Source organism: Pituophis catenifer, unplaced genomic scaffold (genome assembly GCF_029215685.1).
Source record: "Pituophis catenifer annectens isolate HBS135680 unplaced genomic scaffold, rPitCat1.0.hap2 SCAF_2, whole genome shotgun sequence".
NCBI classification, from domain to species: domain Eukaryota; kingdom Metazoa; phylum Chordata; class Lepidosauria; order Squamata; family Colubridae; genus Pituophis; species Pituophis catenifer.
In genome coordinates, this window is record NW_027256882.1 from 38,236,495 (window position 1) to 38,263,117 (window position 26,623).

General features: G+C 44.7%; 2 protein-coding genes across 2 annotated transcripts in view; both read right to left on the reverse strand.

The window, feature by feature from the left end:
* Positions 1–10,888, reverse strand: part of VWA7 (von Willebrand factor A domain containing 7) — a 44,979-nt gene extending 34,091 nt beyond the window's left edge. The window contains exons 1-2 of the mRNA XM_070934313.1: positions 10,676–10,888; positions 334–594 (exon numbers count right to left, since the gene is read on the reverse strand). Coding sequence (XP_070790414.1) covers positions 334–594; positions 10,676–10,888 — 474 coding nt within the window. The remainder of the gene's footprint in view (positions 1–333; positions 595–10,675) is intronic.
* A 5,769-nt stretch (positions 10,889–16,657) lies between these two features.
* Positions 16,658–26,623, reverse strand: part of VARS1 (valyl-tRNA synthetase 1) — a 55,811-nt gene continuing 45,845 nt past the window's right edge. Inside the window, exons 27-31 of the mRNA XM_070936666.1 lie at positions 26,388–26,597; positions 23,175–23,286; positions 19,829–20,004; positions 19,475–19,624; positions 16,658–16,850 (exon numbers count right to left, since the gene is read on the reverse strand). Of these exons, the coding sequence (XP_070792767.1) occupies positions 16,782–16,850; positions 19,475–19,624; positions 19,829–20,004; positions 23,175–23,286; positions 26,388–26,597 (717 nt within the window). The 3' untranslated portion in view covers positions 16,658–16,781. The remainder of the gene's footprint in view (positions 16,851–19,474; positions 19,625–19,828; positions 20,005–23,174; positions 23,287–26,387; positions 26,598–26,623) is intronic.

Consider the following 26,623-nt stretch of genomic DNA (forward strand, 5'->3'; position numbering starts at 1 on the left):
ACACTGGCTGTCCCTGTCCCACAACATTAGGTCAATTGGAAATTAGGGGGGGAAAGATGTAAATAAGTGAACACCATGCATGCAATACAACTGCATTGTTTTCAATTTGAAGGTTACCACTATTTTTTTCAATTTATGTATGTGCATGTATGCGTCTCAATGCATCTTCACAGCTCTGTTGGTTCAGCCCTCTTCAACAGTAAAACTCCTCATGTGGTCCCTTGGGAAAATTAATTGTCCACCCCGGCTGTAACGTGTCCCACTTTGCTGCAGATATCTCTGCTCCTTTCACCTCACGTTCCTTTCAGGTATCCACGTCCAGTTCTCTCTCACCTTAAAGTCCTTTTCTTGGATGCGATTCCCCTTGGTAGGGTGAGGCATCTCCGAAAAGAGGCGAAGAGTGATGTTCAGAATTGCATCTTCAGTCATGTCCTGGTGGGTGATGGATCCCCAGGTGAAGCCCATGGTCCGAGACCAGATGTTGGGGAAAAACCCATGGACTTCTTGCAGTGGCAAATGAACCAACATCAGCATCCACAGGAGATGCCCAAGGCAGTCCAAGGGATGGTCCATATTGGATACATTTATCTGAACCTATAGAAGAAAGAGAATTGCTGTGAGCTGAGGTCCTCACTTCTGTATTGTCATTGTACAGTCAGTTGCGCAGCCCTTCCTTGCTCCCTCAGGCATTGCAGGCCACCCCACCATGTTGTTTTCTCTTTGGTCAAGAGAAGCAACTTGAGATTTCAACCATAGAAAAGAACAGAGAATGACTGAGCACAGCAGAAGGTTAAAGCTGAGCCCTATCCTTCAAAATGGAGGAACGGATGCTGAGGCACAGAAGGAGATTAAAATGGCCCCAAATCTTATCAGCCTTTTGTGAAGCCTTAAAAACCTGGTTATGTTGTAAAGTATAAAGAGTGTTGGTCCTAAAATGCTGCCTTGGGGAACACCGCTGTTAACAGGTACAGGATTTGATAGAGCGCTTCCTATTTTGACCACTTGTTGCCTGTTTGACAGGAAAGCAGTTATCCATTTATGCAGAAATGCCATTTAGTTTTAGAAGTAGTTTGTCGTATACCACTGAATCAAAGGCTTTACAGAAGTCTATGTAAATTGCGTCTATTGCTTTGCCCTGATCAAGATGTGTAGTCCATATGTTTTTGCAGTGTAGTAGTTGCAGATTACAGGATAATTTTTTTTCTGAAACCAAATCGTTTGTTGGAGAGTAGGTTGTTTGTCTAGGTGGAGGGTAATGGATTGGTTAATGATTGATTCCATGACTTTGCAGGTGACGCAACATAAAGAGATTGGTCTGTAATTTTCAACTAGGCTGGGGTCTCCCTTTTTGAAGATAGGGATGACCGTGGCTAGTAACCATTGGTTGAGCAAGGAGCTGGTCCTGAAAGATTTTTCAAAGATTATACTTAAAGGTTCTGCTATTGTTCCCATGCCCGGGACACTGAATGTGCTAAGAGCCCCTTTCATGGCTATTTTGCTAACTGGCCGAGTATCCTGTCTGCTATGTATATTTATTTTGGACGTCTCTATTGTTTTTATTGTTTTAAAAAGTTTTTAGCATTTTGATTTGTAATATAGTGTGCAAATTGTAAGCCACCGAATCATTGATTGAGACAGGTGGCTATAGAAATTGAATAAATAAATAAATAAACATAAGAATGCAGGTAGTCCTCGACTTACGATCTTAATTGAGCCCCAAATTTCTGTTGCTCAGTGAGACACTGGTTAAATGAATTTTGCCCTGTTTTATGACTTTTCTTGCCACGCTTGTTAAGTGAATCAAGTGCAGTTAAGTTAGTAAAATGGTTGTTAAGTGAATCTGGCTTCCCCATTGACTTTGCTTGTCAGAAATTTGCAAAAGGTGATCTCACATGACCCCGGGACACTGCAACCATCATAAGTATGAGTCAGTTGCCAAAAGTCTGAATTTTGATCACATGACCGTGGAGATGCTGCAATGGTCATAAGTGTGAAAAATTGTCATAAGTCACTTTTTCAGTGCCACTGCAACTTCAAATGGTCACTAAATGAACTGTTGTAAGTTGAGCACTAGCTGTAGTTTTTGAACTGTAAGTCAGCCAGAGTCACTGACTAAGAGGGGCGGCTATAGAAATTGAATGAATGAATGAATGAATGAATGAATGAATGAATGAATGATGAATGAATGAACAATCGATCATTCAAACAAACAAACAAACAAACAAACAAACAAACATAAGAACATAACTTTGATAAAATATAGCTTCCCGGATGGGTGGCAAATAGATTTAATAAATAAATAACTTTTTTCCCTAGGATGTGCTAGAATAGTAACTTTTGGAAAAGCTTTTGGTTTATTTGGCTTTCTTGTTCTTGTTCTCGATTTTTTTGAAACTGCATTTTATCATGCATACACAAATAAATACCAATCTTCAGTTATAGTAAAGTTAATTAGTGTTCCACAATGAAAGAAGGATGGGCTGTGCTCTCCTAAGATCCACATGGGGACAGGAAAAGGGAAATGCTATTTTTGAATAATCACATCGGGTAGAAAGACCAAAAGATCCAAGTGATCTATTTTGTGTGACGGATTGGTCATCGAACTCCCCAAATTACAGCCCCTTCAGCCTGTTCATTTCACTGTCTATCTCTGGATCCAGTAACATTTTGACCTTTTTATTTTGTGTGTGTCCTTCAACAGTTTACCACAATCCCATAAGCAGATATGTTTGCAGGGGCAACATGTTTGATTAAGTTGATAAGTAACTTTATTATTGACCGAACTCTGCTATTTTGAGTATATATCTTGACCAATGGCAAACTACAGCAGATATTAGTCCTTAGAGGTGACCTTGCCTGAACTTGTTCAAAAAACTAAGCAGCATCAGCTTGGCAAGTATTTCAGTGGGAGACTATACCACAATCCCCAGGCGATTATTATTTTAAAAGAAAAAAGCGGGGGAAAAAAGCCAGTAACAAGGAAATTTCATAAATACGTTCACGTACTCACTAAGACTTGACCTCATTTTAAGGGAGATTTCAATCCATTGCAGAGCTTTTTGAGCAAATATTTACATTTTTAACGTAGCTTTTCATCTGAATATATGCTACAGAAGCAGAAGGGAAACAAGGAAAATCTTGAGTAGGCGCTTATATCAGTGGTGGGATTCAAAAATTTTTACTACTGGTTCTGTGGGTGTGGCTTGGTGGACATGGCAGGGGAAGGATACTGTAAAATCTCCATTCCCTCCCCATTCCAGGGGAAGGATACTGTAAAATCCCCATTCCTTCCCCACTCCAGGGGAAGGTTACTGCAAAATCCCCACTTCCTCCCAATCAGCTGGGACTCAGGAGGCAGAGAATAGATGGGGGCAGGGCCAATCAGAGGTGTTATTTACCAGTTTGCCAAACTACTCAAAGTTTCCGCTACCAGTTTTCCAGAAGTGGTCAGAACCTGCTGAAACCCACATCTGGTTTATATGTAAGTACCTCTCTCCTTAACAAGTGACATTTCTAGAGAAATTGGAAAGGAGGTGAACGTTAAAAAAAAGAAGACCAATTCTAAGTAAACTATTGAATGACACGCCCAGACGTTTTGCAAGATAACAAACCTGGACATATTTTGTTCATGAATGTACTATATACCAAAATAAAGACTCTGGGCAACGTGAAAAATTAATGGTTAGATGAACTACCGGTAACTTATACCACTACAATCAAATAAATAGTTTCCAGAGAATGTCCTTATGGTCAGAGTAGAAATATAAAGGATTGTATTAATGTTTCATGAAACATTAAAATTCAAAATGCGTACTGAAGTCTCCCAGAAGATCAGGAAGCACTTTGCAAAATCATTGGATAAGGGACATTTCATAGGCCTCTTCTACTGGAAAATAATTTATTGTTTGTTCATTTAATTGCATAAAGTATATATCCTAGAATTCCCATGCAGTCCCCATCTATGAACAGATCACTCACCGACTTCACTCCAGCAAATCGTCTTGCAAACTGCCTTGCATGGGGTTTATATTTATAAACAAGACCTCAAGAGCCTGCAGTCACATTGTATAATTAATCTGTTTTATGGGACTATGAGTAAGTCCTCTTATTTAAGAATGGAAAACTGCATCATCGATGAACCATATTTAGACACACAGGTTGAACGGTTAATTTTAGATGCAACTGGACATCAACTCCTTTGCGAGAATATAATAATTCTAATTGATCATAAGGACTAGATGAAGCACCATCTGAACTCTTAATCTTATAATAAGGAATTTCATAGACTTTCTAATCTACCAGCATTATCAACTGCTTCATCTACACTGCTCAAAAAAATAAAGGGAACACAAGCAGAAGACATCCGAGATCTGAATGAATGAAATAGCCTTATTAAATACTTTGTTCATTACATACAGTAGTTTTGTGTTCCCTTTAGTTATTTGAGCAGTGTATAAACTACTGTATGTAAAGAACAAAGTATTTAATAAGGCTATTTCATTCATTCAGATCTCGGATGTCTTCTGCTTGTGTTCCCTTTATTTTTTTGAGCAGTATATATATCTTTCCTTATGGCATTCATTTCTCTTAGAAGAACCCAGTGGTGAAATATAAAATTTGTTACTACCAATTCTGTGGGTGTGGCTTGGTGGGGGTGGGGGTAATGTGACTGGGTGGGCATGGCCAACTTTTTTTGGTTTTCCTTTAAATGTTTTTTTTGTTTGTTTGTTTTTAAAAGAAAAAAAGCCTCTGATGATCAGGCAACTCAGCTGGGGGAGGGAGCAGGGATTTTTCAGCGGAAGAGGTTGTAGGCAAAATGCTTTTAAAAGGCTCTGACGATCCCAGCTGAGCCATGCGATCATAAGAGGCTTTTTTTTTTACTTTCAAAAGCATTTTTTGGGCCGAAGAAAAAATGCTTTTACAAGTAAAAAAAAAAGCCTCTGATGATTGCGTGGCTCAGCTGGGAATGGGGGGGGCAGGGATTTTTGCTACCGGTTCTCCGAACCACCCGCCGCCATCACTACCGGATCAGGCAATCCGGTCCGAACCGGGAGCATTTCACCCCTGGAAGAAGCTCTTTGTTTACAGAATTCTTCATCAGGTCAATTGCCATTGAAGTTGAGAAATGTAAAGCTTGGTGGAGATTGAGGGAGAAGAGCAGGGAATGACACAAGTAAAGTTAGAAGATGTTCCCCTAAAATTAGAAGAAGAACCAACGAGACCAAGTACCTTCCCCCAAATTTTTGGATGTCCCCTTATATAACATTTAGGCTGGATGGAGGCCAGGCAGGGAGGTAGAGATCAACTAGGGTAGGAGCTGAGTTTCATTTCGACTTGGCCAGTGGTGGGCTGCAACCGGTTTAACAACTGGTTCTGTGAGCGCGTGATTTGCACGGAGGCACAACTAACGCACTTGCACACAGCGTTCAAAATACAGCAATTTGAAGCTCAGCTGCTTACCTTTGAAGGCAGCCCTGGTAAGTAGAACAGTGGAGGCACGGAAATCAGCTGTGCTGCACGAATCAGTTGAGCCAGAAAGAAGGAAATATAAGACAGGATAGAGCAGGGGTGGGTGGGTGGGGCCAGCTGATCGTCAGAACTACCGGTTCACCCGAACTGGCAGCAGCCCACCACTGGACTTGGTTCATATCCCAGTCCTCCAAAACCTTCTTCCCATTTTCACCATCCTCTGCCTCAGTCTCCCTAATGGTAAGGCTGGCTCATTGCAAGATGAGAGGAAAGAAAAACAACATCCCACATTTGTTAATAGCAGGAAGGAATGACTGTAGATCACTGAAGAATTTGGAGAGCCAATTTGGTGCAGTGGTTAAGATGCTAGTCTGGAAATCAGAAGACTGAGAGTTCTAGTCCCACTTTAGGCTTGAAGGCCATATCTCTCTCGCTCTCTCAGCCCAACCCACCTCACAGGGTGGTTGTTGACAGGAAAATAGGAGGAGGAAAGAATATCCAAGCCCGGCTGCTGCTGTTACTTATAAAGTAATAAAGGCAAATTTAACATAGGAAATCATGTTTATCAGAGGGGGTAAGCCAGTGGTGAAAATCATTTTTTTTTACTACCGATTCTGTGGGTGTGGCTTGGTGGGCATGGCAAGGGAAGGATACTGCAAAATCCCCATTCCCACCCCACTCCAGGGGAAGGATACTGCAAAATCTCCATTCCCACACCACTCCTGGGGGAAGGATACTGCAAAATCCCCATTCCCACCCCACTCCAGGGGAAGGATACTGCAAAATCCCCACCCCCACCCCCCACTCTGGGGCCAGCCAGAGCTGTTATTTGCCGGTTCTCCGAACTACTCAAAATTTCTTCCCCCGGTTCTCCAGAACCTGTCAGAACCTGCTGGATTTCACCCCTGGGGTAAGCCATTGTGTTGAATTTGAGGGCTCTTCTGTTTAATTAGCCAATTGGGAGATTAGATTTCTGCCTCCAAGGTCAACTCTTCAAGCCCTACCCAACTTATGACACGCATGTGACCTAAATGGCTAAAGGCACCTGCACCAAATTGAAGCATTTCTGGTCTGTCTGCTTCCTTGTCTTTATCTCCCACCCCCTGGATTTAACACATACCAGTCTGGGCAACGTAACAAGAAGTGAGCAATAAAGTCCAGCCAGAAGCAAATTGTTCTGGAATGATTTAGACAAGTGCAATGTCAGATAGTGGAAGCTACAGAGAGTCCCCCCACCCCCATGTCAACAGTTTTATTCCCCAATCTCACAACATCTCGCCTCTCGTTTTTTGTGGGTCTCTGTCTTGACTTTTTTTTAATTTTTCTTTCCCTCACTTTGCACAAACTCCCTGCATGTTGACAGTTAAGATCTGGGCTGTTTCTGAGAACTTGGCTGGCAAAGCAGTCAGTTTGGTTGGCCAAGATAACAGCCTCTAAGAGTGAAGGCACATAAGCACGAGTGCGTGCACACAAATACACACACACACAAACACTCCAACTGTAAAACTGCAAGAAGTAGCTGATAAAGTGCTCATTCTCTCTCTCTCTCTCTCTCTCTCTCTCTCTCTCTCTCTCTCTCCTTCCCACTCTTTCTCTCTCTGTGTCTCTACCTCTCCCCCTCTATCCCTTGACACATAGTAGACAATGCTCCACCACAATGAATCTGATTGTGTGTTTTTCCTTTCACTCTCTGGAACTAGCAATACGAGAACCTGGAACCATCATCTTGTATACATTGACTGATTTGACAGAATAATAAAATAACAGAATAACAGAGTTAGAAGGGACCTTGGAACGCTTCCAGTCCAACTGCCTGCCCAAGCAGGAAACCCTACACCATTTTAGACAAACGGTTGTCCAAACTCTTCATTAAAGACTTTTAAAGGCCCAGGTGACCTTGCACTTCTTTTCCTGAATGAAATCCACGCTGTTCTTCAGGTGAGCATCTTTAGCAGTTGCATCAGTGAAGAGAAAGATCTCAGAATAGGGTGGCGAATTCTGGAGTGAAAAAAGTGAAGGAAGATTCATATACATCCAACCCCTGCTTAGGCAGGAAGCCCTACACCACTTCAGACAAATGGTTATCCAACATCTTCTTAAAAATTTCCAGTGTTGGAGCATTCACAACTTCTGGAGGCAAGTTGTTCCACTGATTAATTGTTCTAACTGTCAGGAAATTTCTCCTTAGTTCTAGGTTGCTTCTCTCCTTGATTAGTTTCCACCCATTGCTTCTTGTCCTGCCCTCAGGTGCTTTGGAGAATAGTTTGACTCCATCTTCTTTGTGGCAGCCCCTGAGATACTGGAGGAATGCTATCATGTCTCCCCTAATCCTTCTTTTCATTAAACTAGACATACCCAGATCCTCCAACCGTTCTTCATATGTTTTAGCCTCCTAATCATCTTTGTTGCTCTTCTCTGCACTCTTTCTAGAGTCTCCACATCTTTTTTACATCATGGCGAGTCTGGCGACCAAAACTGAATGCAGTATTCCAAGTGTGGCCTTACTAAGGCATTATAAAGTGGTATTAACACTTCACGTGATCTTGATTCTATCCCTCTGTTTATGCAGCCTAGAACTGCATTGGCTTTTTTGGCTGCTGCTGCCCACTACTGGCTCATATTTAAATGATTGTCCACTGGGACTACGTGAATTCAGAACCCAGTCTGTGGAATCGGGCACAATCGCTGTTTCTCACGTCCCTCTTAGCTTCACCTTATGGTTTACTAATGCAAACAACTAAGTTCTTATAGCCCACTAAAGCCAAGCTCACATTTTGGCTTCTTACAAGCACATTTTCCATGCAATAAACAATGTGATCAACTCTATACAGGTAGTCCTCAACATGACCATAATTGGGATCAGAACTTCTGTTGTCAAGTAAGTTTATTGTTAAGCACTCAATTTTATGACCATTTCTGCCAAGGTTAAGTGAATCATTGTTATTGTTAAGTGAATTAAGCAGTCATTAAATGATTCTAGCATCTTCCATTGACTTTCTTTGTTTAGAAGCCGGCTGGGAAGGTCACAAATGGCAATCACACACAATCACCCGGGGATGCTGCTACTGTCACAAATACATGCCAGTTGTTAGTGCCCAAATTCTGATCACATGACAGTGGGGATGTTGCCACAGCCATAAGTATGAGGACTGGTCATAAGTCACATTTTTTCAGTGCTGCTGTAATTTCAAGCAGTCAATAAATGAATTATTGGAAGTCAAGGATTATCTATAGCAGTCTTTCTCAATCTTGGTGGCTTTACAAGGTGTAGACTACAACACCCAGAATTCCCACCACCTTAAAGCCGCTAAGGTTGAGAAATACTGCCTTAGAGGGATTATGCATTTTGAACTAAATTAAAACCACCATTAATTATCATGAAGAAAATGTCTCAGCGATAGCATTTCCCGTTCTGATTCTTTCTTCTGATTACCATTATGCATTAATATTTAGCAATAAAGTTTCAAAAATCTATATTTGGCATTTCATCTATAGCATTTAATCATCATAATAGATTAACCAGAATAGATGCATGTTTGCAAATACATAATTTGCAAACTGCAAATTTGCGAGCTGCATGTTTACATCCCAACCTATAGATAGAAAAATGCCTTCAAGACTAAATTAAATCAAACTCCCAATTCCATGCATGAATCACTTCGTTAAAAACATGTTAAAAACAGATTACAAGCAGCAGGGGTGGGGAAATAATTCCAATTAGGTTCTTAGGTCTGCAATTTAATTCCTAAAATGGTACCTTTTGATTACACAAACACCCGTATCATACAAAAACGCTATACAACTTTTGGCACCTCATAGAGGAACACCCTTTACGGCACAGCGTTTTGCTTACCTGAGCCAGGATTAGTCAACCTCTTTGTTTGTTTGCTTGCTTGCTTGTTTTCAACCGCAAACTTTAGCCTAGATCAGGGGTCTGCAATCTTAAAACACTCAAATGCCATTTGGACCCGTTTCCCACAGAAAAGAAAACACCGGGAGCCACAAAAACCTGGGTGGGCGTGGCCAACTCAATATCACTCCCATCCAGTCACATGACACACACACCCCTCCAGCCATGCCTACCCAGGTTTTGTGGTTCCTGGTATTTTCTGTGGGAAATGTCCCCCCCCTCTCCCTCCTCCCTTCCTCTCATTTCTGTTTTTTTCTCTTTTTCCTCTCCCTCTCCCTCTCTCTCTCCCTCCTTCTCTCTCTCTCAATTGTGCAACCGGATCAGCAGGGAGCCGCAGGAGAGGGCTCAAAGAGCCACATACGGCTCTGGAGCCACAGGTTGCCGACACCCGGCCTAGGGTGATGTAAGTAAACAGTGCCTCTGACTATGCGCAAAGTGCTTTTTTTCTCCCAATGCAAACCTCTCGCTGTCTGCAAAATCCAGCTGAAAACCAGAATGGGATTCCACCAATTCACCACAATAATCAAGTTTTGCCCCTTTCCTGAGATGCAGCTCCTACCACAACTGAACAACTACTACCAAAACACTTAATGCAGCCCTTCCCTCTTCCCTTGCTATTTAGACCTGCAATAAGTTGGAAAACAGCAGAAAATGCATCCGATGATATTCTACGGAGGAGCAGCCCCAGTTACTGCACAGCCAAAACTGTTAGTGCATAATAAACGTTTTGACTACTGTAAAAAAAGCTTTCCAGGAATATATATATATATATTAAAAAAAGGCCAGTGTATAGATTAAAATGCCGATTTGAATTGGCACAGAGGGGCCGAATCCTAAGCACAGTGCACCTGCTGGACCTATATTCCGTTCAGAGTCGCTTCAATAGTAAGATGGGCGGCATATTACTTTAATAAATAAATATCTAATATTAAAAGGGAAGTGACACTCCGGCTCCTTTTGGGGGTGTTTCTGAAGAAAGCAAGACAGCAGCCTGTGAACTACCTTTAGAGAGAGAATAATCCATTCTCAAAGGTCTCCCTTGCGGATCAAAATTCAAAACCAGGAACCAAGTGTAGCTCTGTTTAAAAGCTCGCTCCTTGACCCCAAGGCCACCCTTCCATTCACCCTGGAGCGCGCTGGATCGCAGCTCCCATCATCCCCAGCCGGCAATCCGGGAAGGCTTACTTTAAGCAGGTGCATCCTTCCGACCCGAAGCCCTCCCGCCCCACCGCCCCACCCCGATCCGCGGGTCCCAAACGACCCTTCCCCAAAGCCCTCAACCCCCCCCCCCCGCACCTCCGCTGCAAAGTTCTCGGCCAGACCCACCAGCCAGCTCGGGGTGGGGCAGAAGTCACCTTGAGCGCCCGAGCGCGCCTGCCGCCTCTGCCTTCTCAGCTGCTGTTGTTGCTGCTGCGCTTGCGGGCGGCGGCGGCGCTCCTCGGCCGGAGCCCCCCGAACTCCAGGGCCAGCTGCGGAAATTGTGGGCGAACAGCGCCAGTAGCTCGCCATCCAGGGAGGTCGCTCCAGGAGCCGACTACATTACAGCACACGTGAGCGGAGGACGGAGAGGAGGACTCTGCAGGACCCAGGCTCCCTGGCTCTCTCTCGCCCTCCCTCCCTCCCTGCCTCCCTTCCCCTATTTCTCTTCCCCTTCCCCTTTCTTTCTGCCCTCCCTTTCTTTCTCCCACTCCCTCTCTCCCTTTCTCCCCCTTTCCCTCTCGCCCTGCCTCCCTTCCTCTATTTCTCTCCCTTTCTCCCTGTCCTCCATCTTTCTTCCCCTCCCTCTCCCCCTCCCTTTCTCCCTCTCCCTTCCCCTATTTCTCTTCCCCTTCCCCTTTCTTCCTGCCCTCCCTTTCTTTCTCCCACTCCCTCTCTCCCTTTCTCCCCCTTTCCCTCTCTCCCTGCCTCCCTTCCTCTATTTCTCTCCCTTTCTCCGTCCTCCATCTTTCTCCCCCTCCCTCTCCCCCTCCCTTTCTCCCCCTTTCTCCCTCTCCCTCCCCCTATTTCTCTTCCCCTTCCCCTTTCTTCCTGCCCTCCCTTTCTTTCTCCCACTCCCTCTCTCCCTTTCTCCCCCTTTCCCTCTCGCCCTGCCTCCCTTCCTCTATTTCTCTCCCTTTCTCCCTGTCCTCCATCTTTCTTCCCCTCCCTCTCCCCCTCCCTTTCTCCCCCTTTCTCCCTCTCCCTTCCCCTATTTCTCTTCCCCTTCCCCTTTCTTCCTGCCCTCCCTTTCTTTCTCCCACTCCCTCTCTCCCTTTCTCCCCCTTTCCCTCTCTCCCTGCCTCCCTTCCTCTATTTCTCTCCCTTTCTCCCTGTCCTCCATCTTTCTTCCCCTCCCTCTCCCCCTCCCTTTCTCCCCCTTTCTCCCTCTCCCTATTTCTCTTCCCCTTCCCCTTTCTTCCTGCCCTCCCTTTCTTTCTCCCACTCCCTCTCTCCCTTTCTCCCCCTTTCCCTCTCTCCCTGCCTCCCTTCCTCTATTTCTCTCCCTTTCTCCCTGTCCTCCATCTTTCTTCCCCTCCCTCTCCCCCTCCCTTTCTCCCTCTCCCTTCCCCTATTTCTCTTCCCCTTCCCCTTTCTTCCTGTCCTCCCTTTCTTTCTCCCACTCCCTCTCTTCCTTTCTTCCCCTTTCCCTCTCTCTCCCTCTCCCTAGCCTTCCCCCAGTTTTAATGGCCCAGGGAAAAAAAACCACTCAGAGTCCAACACCTGCAGGAGTCCCAACGGAGCTTCTCTATCCGCCATAGATGCACCTGCTGCCGCTCCCCGTGGCCTTGGGGGCTTACCCCACTGAGTCTGGAGCAGATTCCTCCCACCCTTTCGCAGCAAGGCACCTCTTTCGGGATTTTCCTATTAATCCAAAGATCCTCCCCCTCCCCTTCTTCCAAAAGTTATTTCCAAGAGTGCGATCACCCGCCCGGACCTTTCCCCTTCCCCTTTCTGGAGTTTGTGGGCGGGTGTGTGTGTGTGTGTGGAGAAAACACGTGCGCTTTCACACAAACACAAGACACACATGGTTATTTTCACCCTTCCTTCCCAGCAAACAAGATGCGACTGTGTCTAATAGAGAAGAGAGAAGAGAGAGTGACCCACAGACACGTCTTTACAGAGCTTTTTAAGTTTCTTATCTGTCTCCAGACCTTCCTAGTTCACACAGGTGTGCCTTATCGCAACTTTGATAAACCCTATCAGACAACACATTCATTTCTGATTCATGCTCTTTAGTCAAGGGAGGAAAAACAGAAAGAGGGAATTGATGTATTTTTGTTTTATCCTGCCTTTATTATTGTTTATATTAGGACAATATTTTCCACACAACAATCCTGTAAGGTGGGTTGAAGAGAGAGAGAGAGATTGACCCAGACACCCACTCAGTTTTTTCATGCCTAAAATGGGACTAGAACTCATGACCTCCTGGTCAAGTCATAGGCCAACATCTTAACTGCTAGACCCGTGATGGCGAACCTATGACACGTGTGTCACAGGTGGCATGCAGAGCCCTCTCTGCGGGCAAGACAGCTAGACTGCGCATGTGTGTGCGCCAGAGGTGAAACACTCCCAGTTCGGACCGGATCGCCTGATCCAGTAGCGATGGAGGCGGGTGGTTCGGAGAACCAGTAGCAAAAATCCCTGCCCCCTCCCCCAATGCCCAGCTGAGCCGCACAATCATCAGAGGCTTTTTTTTTTTTACTTTTAAAAGCATTTTTTCTACAACCTCTTTGGCCAAAAAAATGCTTTTAAAAGTGAAAAAAAAAGCCTCTGATGATCGCGCGGCTCATCTGGGATCATCAAAGGCATTTAAAAGAAAAAAAAACCTTTTAAAAAAGCTTCTGCCGATCAGGCAACTCAGCTGGGATCGTCAGAGCCTTTTGAAAGCATTCTTTTTACAACCCCTTCGCCGAAGAAGTTGTAGAAAAAATGGTTTTAAAAGTTAAAAAAAAAAAATTGTCCACGCCCACCCAGTAACATTACCCCCCCACACCAAGCCACGCCCAAAGAACCGTTAGTAACAAATTTTAGATTTCACCACTGGCCCGCGTCTCCCGCCAGCCAGCTGGCCTTCGGGTCTCTGCCACCCATGCGTGGGGGGGGGGGTGCTTGGGGGGGGCGTACACACGCATGTGTGGGGGGAGGCGCATGCATAGGGGGGTGCAGGTTGATTCAGGAGGCTTTACTGGCCCAAAATGGGGTGCAGGGGAGGCTCGCGCATCCCCCCATGCCCCGTTTTGGCTTCCAGATTGATTCAGGAGGCTTTCCAGGCCCAAAACAGGGTGTGGGGGGGGCAGGTCGCATGCACAGGGGGGTGGGGGTGCATGCGCAGAGGGTGCTCACATTGCATTTGGGGGGCTTTAGCCCGCACATGTACATTTGCATGTGCGCGCACTTTGGGCACGCGGCACCAAAAAAGGTTAACCATCACTGTGCTAGACCAAATTTTCCTGACCTTCTTACATGGGTATCCACAGGATACAGTCAAATCAAACAAGATGGCGGCAGCCATTGTGCAATCAATGATCCTCAAAAAAAAAAAAAAAGTTAGGAGCTTTGATCACATCATTGGAGCAGTGCTTTCCACCAGACAGTCTGCTTTGCAAAGGGGGTTTCCTGAACCTGCCAGATCCTCAACAGGTCCATGGACATATGACCTCGAGGAAGGAATGGATGAGCCATTAAAGTGGGGGGTGGGTGGAGGAATTCGGTCTGGGAAAGTGCAAAGAGAGTAAAATACCCTAGTCCAGACAGTCTTTTGTTTATTCATCTGCAGTGTGACTAATCCACAGGAGAGAAAACTTGGCCCAGCGGGAGAAAAGATCCTTCCATAATACAGAACAATAAACTAAGTGGAATCTTGGCTCCGGAGACAGAACTGAGTCATGACGAAAGATCACTCCAGGGAAATAGGCTTCGGTGGGAGCGGATTAGGCTGGAAATAAAAATCTCTGTTTTGAACACAGGCAGAGCATCTGGAAGGCGGGAAAATTTAGGATCCAACCCTTTGCAGCTACTCAAATAATAATGTTTAGTGCAGAGGTGGGGAAACTATGGCCCCTTCATGGCTTGTGGACTTCAACTCCCAGAATTCCTGAGCCAGGCATGCCGGGCTCAGGAATTCTGGAAGTTGAAGTCCACAAGTCATAAAGGATCCATAGTTCCCCACTTCTGGTTTAGTGGAATTATGATGTAACCTAGAAATTCTGGCTACTTTGGGAACGAAAGTAGAAATATTAAGCTTTTTTAAATACCTAGGTTGGCATCAGGTTTCAAGAACCATGCTTGAAAAGTTCCTTCTGCATATTATAGCACAGCAGAGCCAGCAATTCTGCGAGTGGCCAAGTTTGGAGACCTCTGCTCTAATGTAAAACTTATTTTATATATGTATATGTATTCCTTTCCCTTTTCTTTTGCTATTATGAATTAGATGCCCTTATTCCATGTTCCAGAGCAATGAACGTGGACTGGCGTAACAATAAACTCGTCATATTTACTACATGCCTAGAGAGGCTCAGCTTGGAGCCCTCAGTTTCAAACTTATTTTTATTCAAAACCTGAGATAATAATATTGATATAATAGAGATAATCTGCTTCCCCAAAGCCATACCCCACAAAGGTAAGGATCCTCATCATAGGGATTTCTCCCAAATATCAGACCAAGAAGCCCTCTGCCATTTCAAAACACGTTTTTGGTCACATTGAAACATTTCAGCAATGTGATTTAAAATTGATAAGAATTGCTCTGCTGTTGCTATTATTAAAGCGCTGAGAGTTGGAAATATTTTCATTAATCGGCTGCAAATGGATCAGCAGATCCATTATTGTAAAGGCTGGTTTCCATACTAATAGAGCTTCAAGAGACTGTGTGATGTAATTCAACATTCATAATAAAATAAATAGGGCTGGTTAGGGTTCAAATGAGTGAAGCAGCATAAAAGCATTTGTAATAACTAAATGTAAACCACCAGCTACCAGCTTCTCCATTAACAGTGAAAAGAGCTGGGTTATAGGAGAGCTTTTAAAATGAAATACGAAACCTCTGCTATAAATATCTGGGCATCTATTGGTCCTAAATGAGAAATAGTTCAGTGGCTGAAATTGTTGCGCCTCTATCCTTTTCTTCTCCATAAATCTTGCCAAAAAGAACTCCGTTGGAATTGTGCTTGGAAATAATTGCTTTTGGCCTTAGATAGCTACCAACAACCCTGAGAATTATGCTTAAAGTAGGAAAGGCATGGAGTCAGATAAAGTCTTTTTGAAGGAGGCTTAGAAACAGATAAATGTACCTGGTACTAAACGTATAAACTATAGCCTATTTGGCCATACAGTGTTAGGACAAGTGTTAAAGTGAGTGTGATCTGAAGAGAACAGTAGTTATCTAATGCACACTGGTTCTAAATCATTTTTGTGACCTTAGTTCTGAACCAGAACGGAGTCCCTTGGGAGTTGGGCGGCATAGAAATGCGATAAATTAAATTAAATGAAATTAAATTAAGAAGTGGAAATATTGAAATAACTCTGAAATCTCCCAATTTTTGCCCTTTCAAAAACGGCACATTCCTTGACTTATGACAATGGAGCCCAATATTTCTGTTGCTAAGTAAGGCAGTTGTTAAGTGAATTGTGTCCCATTTTACCACCTTTTTTTTTTTTTTTTGCTGCAGTTAAGGAAATCACTGCAATACGTTAAGTGAATCTGGCTTTCCCCATTGACTTTTGCTTGTCAGAGGCCAGCTGGGAAGGTTACAAACGGTGATCACATGATCCCAAGACACTGCAAACATCACAATTACATGCCAGTTTTCAAGTTTGCCCAAGTTTTGATCAGGAGCTCATGGGGCTGCTGAAACAGTCATAAGTGTGAAAAACGGACATAAATCACCTTTTTCAGTATCGTTGTTTTGAAAGGTCACTAAATGAATGGTTCTAAATCAAGGACTACCTGTAATCAATCAAACAAACAAACAATCACAAGGCATCTGTGAAGTCTAAAGGACATCTGAGATTTTCCAGATGGAATTCCATCCTTTTCTCACCACTGGTTTAAGCCTAGATTGGGAGAAGTTAGGAGTTCAGGTCAGACAAAGACAGAGATTTTTAACCTTGGCAGGTTTAAGCTGGATGGACTTTCTGTCGGGCAGCCTAGATGATCTTTATAGCCCCTTCCAGCTTCCCAATTCTATGGCTCTATGACTTTATTAATTCCTGCACCTTGAGAGCAGGAATTAAGGGACAATATTTGCTGGAGGCTACTCGGTCTCCTTTTTTTTGCAAACACCAAGGATAATTCAAGTCTTCTAACTGAGCAAAATAGTTTAATGTCTTCACAGAAAATATAACGAACTAAGAACAGCTGAACAGAAACAGGTCCTCAAACGTAGAACAGGCCCATCGGAATGACTTCGTGCATCCTTCGATTTCAGATCATCTTCTTGAAATTCTGAACAGCTTCATCTGCCTTCTGCAGTTCTGTCTCACTTTGTTTCAGCTGGGGAAAAAAATGCCCAAGACAGATGTGTTGATAAAGTTGTCGATATGCCCTATCCTTCCTTATAAGCCTAAACATCTGGCTCTGGAACTTGGGGAGACTCAATGGGGGAGTTCAACTCTAGAGATGGCTGTTAGATTGACAGCAGACTCCACCTACCCCACCCGACCCACTCTCAGCTTTCCATCTATTTTACTAGTCATATCAATGTATTTTCTTTGCTTCTTTTTTCTTACTTAATTTATTGTTCTTTTATTTTACTTTCATTTTGTTTAAACCTCTTTTTTATTCCTTCATTTTTCTTTTTAATGGTTATGAGCTGCCTCGAATAGCCCCATGGCCAGATAGGCAGCAAAGAAATTTAATAATAACTATCAGTCAATTGCAAAAGGCAGATTTACTCGGAACAGCTTACATCCTGAGACGATATCTAACACCAGTAAGCATCAACATCCGCCTATCCCAGGTCTTTGGAAACGACTCGATAGGTGCATAAAAATGCCAGATCCAGTTGGAACATCTGGCTGAGTGTGTGATGAATCTATTATTATTATTATTGGTTAATCTTTAGTGAGACTCACAGCCTTTGAGGCTGGTTAATAGCTCAGCAGCTCTAGTCTAACCAAGGACTTAGGAACTGTTAAGGTATCATTGGAGGATGTAAACTGTTCCGAGTAAAGTGGTTTTTTGTAGAGTCAAAATGTTCAAGTCCAGCAAATTTAGAATTTCTAAATAGTGGGGTAGCCCTTTGGGTATTGCTCCAGGGGCTCCAATTACAATCGGGTCAACATACGATTTCTTTTTCCACAGTCGCTCAACTTCAATTTGCAAGTCCCGGTACTTTGTGATTTTTTCTTGCTGCTTATCTTCAATCCGTGCATCACCAGGTATTGCAATGTCAATGAACCATACTTTTTTCTATTATTATTATGATTATTATGATTATTATGATGATGATGATTATTATTATTATTATTATTCATTCAAAAATGCATCTCAAATACGATTGACTGGTGCTAATGGTTGATACGGGTTGCTGGTCAGCGTCCTAGGTATCAATCAAGTACCTTCTTAAGATCATCACTTGGAACACAACACGCCAGATATCACAGTTGTCGAAAACTGAAACATACAATTTATTGACATCGCGGTACCAGGTGCCAGAGTCAAAGAAAAAGAACTGGAAAAAATCATGAAATATCGCGACCTGGCCATTGAAACTACACAGCTATGGATGAAACATGTAACAGTGATACCCATTGTCATCGGGGCACTTGTCCGAGAATTTTATAACATACATCAGCAAATTGCAGCTTCCTGCAATAACACTAGCAGAGCTGCAAAATACTGCGCTACTTGGAACATCATACATCTTAAGAAGGTACTTAGTTGATACCTAGGACGCTGGCAGCAACCCGTATCAACCATTAGCACCAGTCAATGATATTTGTGATGCATTTTTGAATGTTGAGTTGACTGAGTTTCATATTTAATAAATAAAGATAATAATAATAATGATGATGATGATGATGTATCTGCATCATGCTTCCTATTCATGTTCCGAAGGGTCTTTTTTATAATTACCCTCAAGAAATATGAAGAATGGGCAACTTATGGCCCTCAAGCCTCTTTTCTGTGGTCTTTCTGTGGCCTGTCATTTCAACAGTGTGGTTTCCTGCCTTTTTTAGATGATGAAAAGCATGTACAAAGTAAAACCATCTAAAATAAGCCTCTCAGGTTAAAAGGCAAGTAAAACCCCAAAAAAACTTTCTAAACTGCTTGTACCAAAGGTGCTTTTTTCAAAAGGTAACTGGACTTACTTCCCCCCACCCCCTTGAGGATGTTTTGCTTCTCATCCAAGAAGCTTCTTCAATTCTGAAGAAGTTTTGCTTCTCACGTGCTTCATTTCTAAAGAAGCTTTTTGGATAAGAAGCGAAGTGTCTTCAAGTCCAGTTGCCTTTTGGGACAACCATGACCTGGAGAATCTCCACAGACTTCTAAACTCTTTCCCACCACATTCTAAGAAAGCAAGGCCCACAATGTTAAAAGTCATCATCGACCACCAAAATTATCCACCCCCGACTCAGGATCTTCTGAAGGAACCAGCAACTTTTCTGGCCTCAAGTCCTAAATGCTGTATCCCCAAATGGCTAAAATCTCTCGGGTGTCTTTTTTTTTTTTTTTTTTTTAATTTGATTTATATGCCGCCCTTCTCCGGAGACTCAGGGCGGCTTACAATGTGCTCAGCAATAGCCTTCATCCTTTTGTATATTTATACAAAGTCAGCTTATTGCCCCCACAACTGGGTCCTCAATTTAGCTACCTTAGAAAGGATGGAAGGCTGAGTCAACCTTGAGCCTTGGCAAGATTCGAACCTGCAATAATTGCAGGCAGCTGGTCTTAATAACCAGCTTAATAACAGGGTGCCTTAGACCACTGTACTACCCAGGCTCTTTTGATCATGGAGTTTTCAGAAAGTTGAAAACAGAAACAACAAAAAAAGAAACTACCTTTTGGGACATTTGGTCTCTTGGCACCCACAGGTGATGCAACGGATCAAGCATCATCCCCAAACCTGATTTATGACAGAGCAAGCCCCCAAATGACAATCCTGTATGAGTTACCTTAGCTGCATCCAATTCTTGGACTTTGGCTGGTACCTTCAGAGCATAATCTTGACTCCCCATACGCTGGCATAACAGTAGGATTTGTTTCTGCAGCTCCGCCTTTTTCCCTGTCAGCTTCGTTATTTCCTTCTCCGCATCAATTAAGCCCTGCCAAGGAATTTAGAGAGTCAGCAATGCTAGAGTGCAATCTCATGGGTAGCACTATGAGTTGACAGTCATTGGTGAGCCAGCCATGTTCAGAATTCCCCGTCTCTCCTTTGGAAAAAACGAAACCTGCACCCCAAAACTAAGGACCCCACTGGTTCTCCACTGCTGGTCAACATTTTGGGCCCCCTGCTTATTTTTCAGTACCTTCAGCAGAAGATGGACAATGCATTTGTCGGAGGCTATAGCTACAGCGCAGCCACGAGGAGGAACCTTTCCAGGCTCTAGTACCAAGACTTGCTTGGAGGAGGAAAGAATGCAGATATATTCGGAGCAACGAGTCACAGTTTCTGCTGTCTGAAGATCCAAGCACTGTAGGTAACCTGGGAACAGATGAAGAGGAAAGGAGCTGTTGTAGCCCGCCAGCAGAGCTGGTGGCAGACTCAAGATAGTGAGGAGGTTGGGGTGGAACATGGGCCAGTCCTGGAGTCCAGGGAAGGCTCTGATGAGTGCTCTGCATCGGAGGCAGAGATGGGGCCAGGACCATCCGACAGTTATCAGCTGCCTTTGGAGTCGGATATCAGTGGGGCAGAAGAACAGCTGGAGCCTGTTCCCGATGTGTGCATGCACAGAGCTGCCAGGAGAAGAGAACAGCTAAGGAACAAGGGCCGACTAGGGAGTAAAGGCACAAGTGGACGGTAAATGGCCCCTCCCATAGGGAATAAAGAGGAGCGAAAGGGGAGGGGAGTTTGCAGGAGGAAATTAGTTCAATTCATTAGGGTGAAGATCTGTTCCTGACTTCTTGCCAAGTAATTGCTACAGCGTGGCATTTGGAAGATGTTGTGAAATCTCATGAAACACTGTTTGCCGGGACTTTGCTGGAGAGGAATTCCCTTTAACGTAAATAAAAGGAGTCTGCTTCATGCTCTTGGGAAGCCTAGGTCAGAACAGGAGTGTCAGGGAAGCTGAGAGGAACGTGTGGCCCATTGTCCTGTTTTCCTTTATATTGTCCCCTGCAGCTTCATTGTAGAGAGCAAGGAAGCTCTTGGCAGAAATATGCAGAAGTTACGGCCTAGATCAGGGCTGACCATCCTTGGCAATGTAAAACCTAGGGACTTCAACTCCCAGAATTCCCAAGACAGCATAGCTCCTAGAATTGTGGGAGTTCATGTCCACAAATCTAAACATTGCCAAAATTGGACACCCCTGGCATAGACAAAGGGGCTGAAGCATTTTTTTAAATTCAGAACTGATAGATAACATTTGGAAACAGCTCAGTCGGTCACCTTCCTAATTCACAGAAGTATAAAGAAGGGGTTCAGATTTGCAAGATTCTACTATGACAGCCAATCTCAATAGAAGTTATCTTAGCCTTCTTAGGGAGTTAATTTCCTTGTCTAGTCATGACTCTAAGATCAAGGCCAGGCAGCTTATTTAGGATGGGAAGTTGCATTTTTTGACTCCGTGCTTGATGACTTAAAGGCTATAAAAAGAGTGGGAAAAAGGAAATTTGAGAAATAGAGAAGAAACTCAAGCTGACGGCTCAAAGAAAAGTAGAAGAAACTGCTAGTGGCTTTCTCCAAGTAGACCTTTTAAATTCTCCCAACCATTCGAAAAAGCCCTGGTATGAAATTGCTATCCTCCCTAATGGGGAACTGACCCATTCCCTCAAAAAGAAGGAGAATGCAAGGCCCCAAATCAGAAACTTCTACCTTTCAGGTGTCTTTCTCTTTAGTTAGATGTGTCAATTCATGGAATAATTCAACAGAACACAGCATCAAAGGGGCAAATATGGAGAAATGAATCCTTCTCTCTACTGCTTTGGGGTCCAGTGTTTTGTCTTTGGACTGTAGTTGTCTGCAACTACACATTGGCTCCTAGCTCTCTATGCAAAAGGTATTAAGCTAGCAGAGGTTTAACGCTACTTTAGCATTTTGAGAGACCACCCAAAATTGTGCCGTGGAAAACTGGCAATTCTGTGCAGCACGTTCCTTGCAGGGAGAGAAATATTGGTGGCTCCAGACACTGAACTGGGATGTTGCAAACTACCCGTCCATCTCAGTCTATGAACTCACTAAAATCATCATTATCTCCCACTCCCAAGCTAAGACCAATACTGGGGAAAAGATTTATAGCTGCAAGGATATAAGCAATAGCACTTAAGACTTACCCCCGTTTCCCCCCAAATAAGACCAGGTCTTATTTTCTTTTGTGCCCTAAAATAAGTACTAGGACTTATTTTGGGGGAGTGTCTTATTTTTTTCCCCATGTACGGGAGGCCTTCTGCTTGCTTGGGGGGGGGGAGGGGGGGAGGAGACCACGGGGTGCATTAGTGCCGCAGCCGTGAGGCAGGGGGTGGAGCTTCCCCTTGTGCCCTGCACCAGCTTATTCAGGGAACTCGCAACAAGTGCATCCCCGCCCTGATGTCTGCCTTGCTTTGTGGCTGCAGCACCAATACACCCCTTGGCTTCCTGCTCTGTTGTGGCCACGAGCAAGCAGAAGTGGGCTGGCAGCCACGTGAGCTCCTGCTGCACATGGCTGCTGGCGCTGTGAGGCAGATGTTGGGATGTGGATGACCTGGCTGTGAGGGCCCTGAGGTAAGCCAGTGCAGGGTGCGAAGGGCAACTCCACCACCACCCTGCCTCAACTCATGGCCACGCCACAACAAGCAACCAAATTAAATGGGCAGGCGAGCAAGCGGATGCACAGGCTCTTGAGTACGGGCTTATTTTGGGGTTGGGCTTATATTAAGAATACAGAAAACGTGCTAGGGCTTATTTTCAGGATAGGTCTTATTTTTGGGGGGGAACAGGGCAGGGGTGAAATGCTCCCAGATCGGACTGGATCGCCCGGTCCGGTAGCTATCTTGGCCATTGGTTCGGCGATCCGGTAGCAATGGCAAAGCTCCGCCCACCCGCCCAGGTGTCATTACTTCCTGGTTTTAACGAGGAAGTAATGTGTTTTTTATCTTCTGCGCATGCGCAGGTTTTACGCATGCACAGAAGGTTTTGTGCATGCACAAAGATCTGTGCGCCATGTGCGCTTCTGAACTGGTAAGGAAGATAAGTAGATTTCACCCCTGGAACAGGGTATATACAGTATATATATATATACTGTAGCTTCATAGTGCTTTATAGCCCCCTCTAAGCGGTTTACAGAGTCAGCCTATTTCCCCCAACAATCTGGGTCCTCATTTTACCCACCTCGGAAGGATGGAAGGCTGAGTCAACCTTGAGCCTAGTGACATTTGATCTACCAAATTGCAGGCAGCCGGCAGTCAGCAGAAGTAGACTGCAGTACTGGACTCTAACCACTGCGCCACCATGGCTATTACAAGATCTTCCACCTCCTCCAATGAGTCTCCAAGCTAAGTGACTTCCAAAAGTTGGCCTGGTTCGCTAACCTATTTTGATTGTTCAGGCAGGCAACTTTCTCCAAAACTAAGGCGCTCCAGATTTGGCAGGCCTGCCGATTCCAGAATTTCAAGCTAAAGACAGAACCCAGATTCATAGCCTCTCATTCACTCGCGAAAAGGCTTCGGTGAAAAACTCACAGTCAGCTTTGGTTTTGGTAAGGTTGTAGTCCGCCCGCAGGAAACGCACAGCCTTGATGATGTTCAATATGAAGTCAAAAGTGCGGTCCAGTTCCTCATCTCTCCAATGGAACTGAAAAGAAGGCAGGAGCATCAGCGGCTCGATTTTAATTTTCAGCTCAACATCTGACCACAATGAAAACAGACTAAGAGAAGAACTTCTTTGGTTTCAAAACAGGTAGTCCTCCATTTACGACTGGACATTTATTTATTTATTTTAATTTGATTTATATGCCGCCCTTCTCCGGAGACTCAGGGCGGCTTACAATGCGTTAAGCAATAGCCTTCATTCTTTTGTATATTTATACAGTCAGCTTATTGCCTCCACAAACTGGGTCCTCAATTTACCTACCTTAGAAAGGATGGAAGGCTGAGTCAACCTTGAGCCTGGTGAGATTTGAACTTACAGTAATTGCAGACAGGTGGTGTTAATCACAATGCTATCAGTCTGCTGAGCTACCAGGCCTTTACAATCTTTTGAAAGCATGATAGCCTATAAACTGCAGTGTTTCTCAACCTTGGAAGCTTGAAGATGGGTGGACTTCAACTCCCAGAATCCCCCAGCCAGCAGCGCTGGCTGGGGGATTCTGGGAGTTGAAGTCCACTCATCTTCAAGCTTCCAAGGTTGAGAAACACTGCTATAAAGCATTCTAGCCATGGTAAATGTTATCCTGCCCTGCCAGAGTCACGTGACTCATCTTTACGATCCATCATGGCGTACCGTGGCCTCACATGACAGGCTATGTTTTTTGCAGGTTTCCAGCATTTTTTTTTACCGGTTTTCAATTTAAAAAAAAAAACCAAAAAAAAAAACCCAGTCATTCAGATGAATGCGTTCACTTAATAATTGCTGGGCTTACTTAAGGACAGCAGCATTCACTTAATGGCCACTGTAAAAAAAAAAAAAGGCTGGAAAATTACTTCCAGGCCCTTGACTTATGACCAGATTTATGATCCCAATTATGGTTGAAAGTCAAGAATTACCTGTAGTAATTTTTTCCGTTTCGGTACTGTACTGGTTAGACAGCAGCTTTATCCTTCTATTTTTACACCTAGGATTATGATTTTGCAGGAACTCAATTTGTGTTGTGGCCCGTCAGCGGCCTGTGCAGATTGTAGCTGATTCCGACAACGAGGAGGCTGGTGTGGTGCTGCGTCAGCAGCCTATGCAGCTGGCGCTCGAGTCGGACAGTGAGGAGGCTGGAGAAGATGTGGTGTCAGAGGCGGGGATTCAGCCAGGGCCTTCAGAACCCCCAGGAGCTCCTTTAAGTGAAGAGGACGAAGAGGAGGAGCCTCTTCTCGATGCACAGGCGCGCAGAGCTGCCAAAAAGCAGGAGTAGCTCCTCAGGAGGAGGTCTCCTCGAGAGTAATGCTTGGGGCTAATTGGCCACTCCCTTAGCCTATTTAAGGAGGAACGCCGCTTGCAGCAAACTGTAGGGAACAACTTTAGTTCACTCTCCTTTGTGTCTGCAAAATTGCTTCTGGGCTTTCTGCTAACTCTAGTAAGACTGTGATTACCTTATCTTAGAATTCTGGAAGGCTGTTACGACAGTTTATTAACAGGCTCTGGTTGATAAAGACTAAGTTATTTGAGTAAAGTAAGCTTTGTATGGAGTTTGTGTGTGCTGCATTCCTTGGGGTCCACAGCTGGGGCAGAACAATTTATGTGCTGTTCCTTTTTGTTGTTTTGAGTGTTTGGATTCATTTCCAAAGAAGCTTCTGTGATTAGCATTTTGTTCCTCCTCAGGTTATACTAGATCTCATCCAACAATGTTACATACAGAATAACGGACTTGGAAGGGACCTTGGAGGTCACCACTGCGTCAGCAGGAAACCGTATACCAGTGGTGGTTAACCTTTTTTGGTGCCGAGTGCCCAAAGTGCGCACTTTGGCTTGGCAAATGTACTGCAAGCGGGCCCCCCCCATGCATGCGCCCTGTCCCAACGTGCCCCGTTTTGGTTTCCAGGTTGGTGCAGGAGGCCTTTCAGGCCCAAAACGAGGGAGAAGGGGGCGCAAACCCCCAAAATGCAATGCTTCCCACGTACGGGCGCTGCCCCCCATGTATGCGCGGCAGAGACCCAAAGACCAGTTGGCAGCGGGAGGTGCGCGTGCATGCACAGTGGAGCTGGACTGGGGCGATGGCTGCCGTGCCCGCAGAGAGGGCTCTGTGGTTCGCCATCACGGCCCTATACCATTCCGGACAAATGGCTGTTTAGAATCTTTTTGAACCCACAACGTCTGGAGGCAAGTCCTTCCACTAATTCTGTCAGGAATTTTTTGTTTAGTTCTAGGTTGGATGTCTCTTTGTGTCGTGGCCCGCCAGCGGCCTGCGCGGATTGTGGCTGATCCCGACGAAGAGGCTGGTGTGGGATTGTGTCAGCAGCCGGCGCAGCCGGCGCTTGCATTGGACAGCAAGGAGGCCGCAGAGGATGTGGTGCCAGAGGCAGAGACTCAGCCAGGGCCTTCAGAACCTCCAGAGGCTCCTTCAAGTGGAGAGAGTGAAGTGGAGGAGCCTCTCAATGCTCGAGCACGCAGGGCTGCCAAAAGGCAGGAGTGGCTACTCAGGAGGAGGAGGTCTCCTCAAGAGTAAGGTTTGAGGATAATTGGCCACTCCCTTAGCCTATTTAAGTCACACGCCATTAGTAATTTCTTGCTGGAAACAACGTGTAATTATTACAGAGCATTTTGGAGAGTGAGTGTTTTATCGTATCTTGTTTTCTGGGCTGGTTGCCAACCTTTGCTGGACTTTGTTTATTCTTGGTACGTTATAACTTTGATAAGGACCGTTGGTGTGTGTCACAATCCTTGGGAATCCGGAGCTGGGGCAGAACACTTTGATAAGTTTCCATCCATTACTTCTCCTCTTGCCCCCAGATGCTTTGGAGAATAGGTGGTCCCCCTCTTTTTTGTGGCAGCTTCTCAAATCTTGGAAGACTGCTATCATGTCCTTCTCTTCGTTAGACTGGACATACCCAGTTCCTGCAACCGTTCATCGTATGTTTTAGCCTTCAGCCCCCTAATCATCTTTCTTGCTCTTCTCTGCACTCTTTCTAGAGACTCAACATCTTTTTTTGCATCGTGGTGACCAAAACTGGACGCACTATTCCAAGTGTGGCCTTACCAAGGCATTATAGGTTGCCAGCCACAAGCTTCAGATTCTGTTACTCACTTACCTGCTCAGTAGTAGGGTAAGGGGTGACACAGATGCTGGGAGGGTCAGAGGAAGGAGACCGTCGGGGCAGCCGCTGGAACAGTTCCTCAGTGACAAAAGGCATGAAAGGACTGAGGAGACGAAGACCAGCATCCAAGCAGGTATAAAGAACATTCTGGGCTGTCTGAATTGCGGCCTGGTCTGATCCGCCAAACACAGGCTTTAGGCACTCCTAAGTGGGGGGAAAAATAAAGAGTA